Source organism: Clupea harengus, unplaced genomic scaffold (genome assembly GCF_900700415.2).
Source record: "Clupea harengus unplaced genomic scaffold, Ch_v2.0.2, whole genome shotgun sequence".
Classification (NCBI taxonomy): Eukaryota; Metazoa; Chordata; class Actinopteri; order Clupeiformes; family Clupeidae; genus Clupea; species Clupea harengus.
The window spans coordinates 15,561-22,500 of record NW_024879800.1 but is presented as its reverse complement, the minus strand read 5'-3'; the positions used below and the strand labels follow the sequence as shown (position 1 = coordinate 22,500).

At 43.7% G+C, this 6,940-nt stretch overlaps 1 protein-coding gene across 1 annotated transcript; it reads right to left on the bottom strand.

The window, feature by feature from the left end:
- Positions 1–3,291: 3,291 nt before the first annotated feature.
- LOC122130409 (up-regulator of cell proliferation-like) lies at positions 3,292–6,735 on the bottom strand. The gene is made up of 2 exons (XM_042705144.1): positions 4,575–6,735; positions 3,292–3,566 (listed from the first exon to the last, which is right to left on the bottom strand). Exons 1-2 carry the CDS (start codon positions 6,733–6,735, stop codon positions 3,292–3,294), a joined length of 2,436 nt encoding a protein of 811 aa, XP_042561078.1.
- Positions 6,736–6,940: the final 205 nt, after the last annotated feature.

The window sequence follows — 6,940 nt, the reverse complement described above, 5'->3', positions numbered from 1 at the left end:
ATGTGTGTGTGTGTGTGTGTGAGTGTGTAACCTCTCTCTCTCTCTCTGTCAATGTGTGTGTGTGTAACCTCTCTCTCTCTCTCTGTCAATGTGTGTGTGTGTGTGTGTGTGTGTGTGTGTGTGTGTGTGTAACCTCTCTCTCTCTCTGCCAGTGTGTGTGTGTGTGTAACCTCTCTCTCTCTCTCTCTGCCAGTGTGTGTGTGTGTGTGTGTAACCTCTCTCTCTCTCTGCCAGTGTGTGTGTGTGTGTGTGTGTGTGTAACCTCTCTCTCTCTCTGCCAGTGTGTGTGTGTGGTAACCTCTCTCTCTCTCTCTCTGCCAGTGTGTGTGTGTGTGAGTGTGTGTGTGTGTGTGTGTGTGTGTGTGTGTGTGTAACCTCTCTCTCTCTCTCTCTCTGCCAGTGTGTGTGTGTGTGAGTGCTGCCAGGGCCAATGTTTGGGGAGGGTCTGCTTCTGATCCGGCCATGTTCAGAGCTCTTTGGTGTTGCCATGGTACCACTGGTGTTCTACGCCTGCAGCCCCTCCTGCTACAGAACCTTCCGGAACCAGACAGAGAACCTGACGGAGCTGCTCTACCAGGACTGAGATTCACAATACACACACACACAGATACACACGCACTCACACACACACACACACACACACACACACACACACACACACACACACACACCACACACACAGATACACACACACACACACAGATACATACGCACACAAACACACACACACACACACACACACACACACTACTGCATCTTAATAGCCCTGCTCACACTAACCATTGCATTCTCGTCTATACATTTGTTACACACTATTTCAGTCCTTGTAGTTGTAGTCCTTGTCCTGAAATCTGATCAATGTTACATTAGCCATGTACATTCAACAGCCAGCTATTATTTGTGTAAGAGAAACACATACATATGTTGTCTATTCAAAACAAAGCTAAGAAAAATATAGTCATCACACAAATATGATTGTTGTGCCATTTATTGAATACATGTCAGTGAACACGCTTGTTAACTGGGTCATTAAATCACATACCACTGCAGATGAATCAGCTTTGTAATATTAGTGGAGTGGAATAGAAAGCTGAAGAGTTTAAAGAGCAAAGAGTTCTGTATGAATAACCTCTCATTCTGCTTGCTAGAAACACACGCTTTAAACTGCTATCCTAACCATATGGATAAACTGCCATCCCATAGTAAGCCCCAAACACAATGAATAAAGAAACACATTAGTTTCTATGAAGGTAATATGCATACATGGTGCCAGTTACACAATATGTATAATTGGGTTGATTGAAGGCCATTGCTCTGGTTATATCAGAAATGTATTCATTTCATAATGAAAGGTGGTCACTCAACCTAAACAAAGATCTAAAATTCACCTGTTTTGAAAATGTGATAATATAATAATAACAACGTAACAATACTAAATCAAACAAATAACTAGAACAAAATTAAGACAATTGAACCTAAAAGGTGATTTATTCACTTCATGATGAAAACACTTAAACAGAAAAGAAAATCTTCAGGAACTGAACTATTAACTGCAGTGTGTGTGTGTGTGTGTGTGTGTGTGTGTGTGTGTGTGTGTGTGTGTGTGTGTGTGTGTGTGTGTGTGGTGTGTGTGTGGTGTGTGTGTGTGTGTGTGTGTGTGTGGTGTGTGTGTGTGTGTGTGTGTGTGTGTGTGTGTGCAGTGTGTGTGTATGTGCAGTGTGTGTGGAACTGAACTACTAACTGCAGTGTGTGTGTGTGTGTGTGTGTGTGTGTGCAGCCTGTGTGGAACTGAACTACTAACTGCAGTGTGTGTGTGCAGTGTGTGCAGTGTGTGTGGAACTGAACTACTAACTGCAGTGTGTCTGTGTCTGTGTGCGTGCGTGCGTGCGTGCGTGCGTGCGTGCGTGCGCGCGTGGTACATAATTGATAACTGCAAGCAACTGAACCAAGTCAACAATTTTCTCAAAATCCCCCAAGAGTACTGAAGGGAAACACATTTCATTATTCAACATCTTAAAGACAATAAAGACCAGAATAATCAAGTTGGTCTTTTCAACAGATTTGGTAAGAGCTAATGATAATGAATGAAAAAAAAAAACTAATTTTAGACATGTTGTTTGATTTGACGATCACATTGATTAATATCCCCAACATCTGACTTGATTAATCTTGAGCACATTCTCCATGTTCCCCCATCACTGATGCCATGTGTGATGGTTCCCTTCTGGCCTGATTCACATGTCATGTCTACTAACACCATATATGGCTGTTACTCCCCATAATGTTTGCATTACTGCATGTTAAATGACTCTCTCAGGCTTCTCAGTGCATCCTCTGCTGTCAGTGTTGTCCAAGAATATGGGATATCTGCAGACTTACTGTTGAAGGCACCTATTTCTAGTAGTCTTAGGCACTAGACTCTCGTTTGATATGTTAAATTACTCTCTCAGGCTTCTCAGTGCATCCTCTGCTGTCAGTGTTTCCAGGCATGTGGGATATCTGCAGGTTGTGCACGGTAAGCTTTGCAAACTCATTGTTGAACTTCATCAGCACGTATTTCCAGTAGTCTGAGGCCTCTGTGCTAGTCTCCTGTGATCTCCCAGTCAGGGTAGATGTCTCTGTACTCCTTATAGGGATGCCATTTATCACCTGTTTTTGAATTCTTAAATTTTGTATCACTGATCACTAAAGTTGTACAAATGTCTTACCAGCTTCTTGGAGGTATTCCATCTATACTGTCAAAAGCTTGAGGTCGGTGCATGCTGGAGAAGTGTTTTGTGGTCCTGACCTCCTGCTTCACAGGGTGTCCCACAGAAGGGACACTGTTTCCCACATCCACACAGTCCGGTGAAGAGCAGCTCATGGGGTTTAGAGGGCAGGTCTGTAATTCTTTCAGTGATGTGTGAGGTGCCTGTTTTGTTGGCATACCCCTGAACTAGATGCAATTCCATATCCTCAATGAACTCCTTGAGGTTGATGGCAAACTGGTCTGTCTTGGCCTTGTTGAGAATCAAAAAGTTTTTTACGGCATCGCTTGCAAAGACCAGCTGATCCTTAAGGTCGGAGCAGAATTGTCGTATGAACTCCTCTATGTCCATGTTCTTGGAGATGCTGGTGATCGTGGCAGTTATTTCTTTACAATCTCAGAAAGGAGTTTTTCTCCATTGTTGCATTTGTTCACCTGATGACATTTCTTAATGATTTGTTCCTTTATCCAGTTTTCCACAAATGTTCTCATATGATTTGTGTACTCCTTGTACTTCTGAAATGAGTCCTCATGGAGCAGCTGCTTTAAAAGGACATAAGCAGAGACGTGTGCTGTAGGTCACCCCCATCTCCCATCTTCATGTGATCTGCGATTGCCTGCCCAAGATGTTTAGACACGTAGTCCTCAACTGCTGGCTTCACACAGGTCTCTGTGAATTGTTTAGCTCTCTTCTGGCACTGATCTTTTTCACTGAATGATTCTAAGAATTTCTCCAGAAATATGGGTTTAGACTCCATCAGACGATTCTGTGGGTCGTTGCGGACATTGAATTCCTTGTGTGCTTTCTGGAAGAGCCTCGCTGCACGGCCACAGACATGAACCTTAAGAGAAGCTTCACATTCATCACTAATCTGATGATCTTTCACCTGGTCATCAACAGCCTTGAGGAGGTCTCTGATGTACGTATCATGGTAATCTGTGTTGTTTCTCTTCATGACGCTTATGTGATCTGAAATAAGACTGTCACAGTGTCTGATGATACCGTCACAGATCTCTTGGATTTTAGCAATGAAGTGATTCTCCAGAGATTGATATGGCACAAAAATTCTTTCCATCTGAAAACCAGTCAGGTTTAACAATGAATTTCCCCTGTCCACTAGATTTCAGATTAACTGCATTGACAATTTCTGAGACATGTCCACCCTTTGCACTTAAATTTGACCTGAGCAGATGATGCACATCCTGATAAACATCTATCTCTGGCAGTCTGACTGCAGATAGCTCAGACATGATTCCTTCCCACATTTCCTCAAATTCAATGGTGGGTTCATCCTTAGATAAATCTGCTTTTCTCTCTCTACACTCTTTAAGCAGCTCACTGACCCTTTTTCTCAATTGTATCCGTTTGCTTGTCCTTGATTTTATTTCAACTTTTCCATTCCCTCTCTGATTTCAACAGCCTTCTCCAAAGAGTGTTTTATAGACATTTCCGTCTGTTGTCTGAGAGATTTGGCACTTGTTCGGAAGCCTTGTTTGTATTTTTCTACTAAACAGACTTTGCTGTCCTTCTTCTTAAAGTATTTTTCAAGGTTGGACAGGATTTTCTGCTCTTCTTCACGCAGCTTCTCTGATGCCTCATGTATCCACTCTCTGAGCCTGGTGCGTAAGAGATTCATGTTGACATTCTTATCCGTCACTCCAAAATTGGATATCATTGTTTCCTTGGTTATAAGCCAGTTATTCATCTCGGATTGGAAAGGCCACTCCCAAGTGTTGTGCTGAGTGCATAAATCTGTGTATGCATCTGCCACCAAACTGTTCCTGAAATTAAAGATGAATTTCTCATATTTCACAGCATTCCACAAACCCTGAGTCCACTTGAGGAACTCTTTTGCATTATTGTTCCTGATGTTATCAGACGTTTGTAAGGAGCCAATTAAACTCTTTTTGAGTTCATAGACAGCTTCACTGTAGCCAGCATTCACTGGGGCCATTGGGGGAGTTCCATGCCAAAGTCCAGGGATGTAGTGGCTGTCTTTGTCAGGATCATATTCCATCACATCAGTGAACTTTGCATACTTTTCATTCTTCTCCATTTTAGCTGCTGCTAGGGTCATCTCATCCAGCTGCTCCATCAGTTTCTTCCTGTCTCTCATGTTGCTGTCATGAGCAGACATGTCTGACACGTTCTGATGCACAAACAGACATCTGGGCTTCTTCCCAACCTCCTTCATCCTGAGAAAGGCGTGGACCACATTCTGCAGAATGTCCTTCATCTCTGTGGAGTTCTCCATGGCAATATTGATGATGGTGATGTCACTGAGCCCTATGACCAGTGTTGCTAATTCGTTGTCGTGTTCGTAGCTTGTGTCCAATGTTGCCAGCTCAGGTGATTTTAAGCCCTCTGTGTCGATGATCATGATGAAGTCACACTTGAACTCAGATCTGAGTTCCTCAGAGACTTTAATCAGCAGCATGAAGGCTCCTCTGGTGCATCTTCCACTGCCGACTGCAAACTGCACTCCAAACATGGTGTTGAGAAGGGTGGACTTCCCAGTGCTTTGCACTCCCAGCACAGTCAACACCAGGATTTTACTGTTGGTGTTCGCCAGCTGATGTAGCTGAGTCAGGACCTCTTTTATCCACTTCATTGGGATGTTTGATGCGTCTCCATCAACCAGCTCAACTGGAAACCCATCCAGCAGCATCTGAGCACACAGAGCAGGTAGGTGCTTGACTTGTTGTCGGGCTGGGTTGTTTTCTGGAAGAGAGCAAGCACACTCATAAATCTGGCCCAGCTCACGGAAGAAGTGCTCAGGACCCAAAGAGCAGTTGGAGATTTGCTCATCTAACTCTGCAATCAGCTCGTTATTCTGTGGTGTGTTTCTACAGCAGTCTTTGTATTGCTCTCTCAGTGTGGACAGGTTATGTCTAGAGAGGGTGTCCAGCTGAATCTTCAGCCACTTCAGGAAGTAGAGACGCTGTGTTCCTGACTCTGAGATTCCAACAGTGAATCTCCCCATGGCTTCTGAGACAGCCTTCTCCTGCTGTTTCTCTCTAAGTTGTTTTTCTTTAGTCCTGAGTGAACTCCTGTAACTCTCTATGTCTTTGTCTGCATGACGCATTCTGCAGTTCTCTTTTTCTATTTGACTGATTTGCTTCCAGATTTCACCATGTAAGGGCAACTGGTCTTTTTTGAATTTCACAACATCCTGAATTTGTCCAGTGATGCTTTCAGCATCTTCTCTGCCATTTGCACACTCAGTGCAGTCTTCATCAACAAGAATACCAACACATCGAGCAACAGCAGCCATGTCTTTCATTTTCATTGGATTCTGTCCAATGACACCACTCACATGGACACGCAAAGTCTTTACAAACTCTGCATCATTCTTCTTTTTCTTGACGATCACATTGGTCTCCTTCACCTCGTGCTTCATGCAAGTATCTCTGAGTGTCTCCATGTTAAAGGTCTTCCTCTGAGAGTTGGTGACCAGGAACAGCTCAGCTCTGCTCTCTCTGTTGTTCAGAGTGATGAGGTCTCCCTCTAGGTCATCACTGAAGATGAAAACTGCAGCTGAGGTCTGACACAGGAAGGACATCTGGGTCTTAAAAAACCTGCCATCTCCTCTCAGATTGGCTATGGCCACTGGCTGTGTGAACATGTCAATGTTTGTGTTCCCACAGGGTAGATACCAGCTGACTTCAACCAGACCATCTGAAATTCTCCTGGGCACATCACCACACTCCATGTCACAGTGAACAAATATGTTGTTAAGCTGATGAGGAGTACTGAGCAACTTGTTCAGAGTTTGAGATTTGGGCAGACTGCTCTCTCCTAGTCTAACAAAAGACACCATGGGGATGTCCATTTCTACAATCCTGCCCTCTACCAATGTCCTGTCACCTTCTCCAGAGTGAGGTCTGAACCTTTTAACCAGGTCTCTCATGGCCCACAGCATCAGAGTGCTCTGCTGTGTGTCACAGTTTGGCAGCAGCAAAGGAACAGAAAACTGGCACATGGACATTTTGGAGACCATTTCCTGCTGGAGGAAAGGATCTGAGCAGTGGAAAAGAGCAGTGATCAAATCTAGAGGATTAATGGCATCAGAATCATCAGTGAAAGTATACATTGTCTGGTCTTGCACACATTTGATATTTCTTGCATATAAATTGAACATCATCAGTTTCCTTAAGAAGATCCATGGTAGCTGCTCCAGACTTTGTGCTGGT

What these genes read in the sequence shown, in the direction of transcription:
- LOC122130409 (XM_042705144.1), bottom strand. Translation starts at nt 6,735, where the DNA reads ATGTCCATGTGCCAGTTTTCTGTTCCTTTGCTGCTGCCAAACTGTGAC. An exon ending in GTTCCTCAAGTGGACTCAGG is followed by an intron (nt 3,567 to 4,574) that starts GTTTGTGGAATG and finishes GTGGCCGTGCAG; the next exon opens with CGAGGCTCTTCCAGAAAGCA.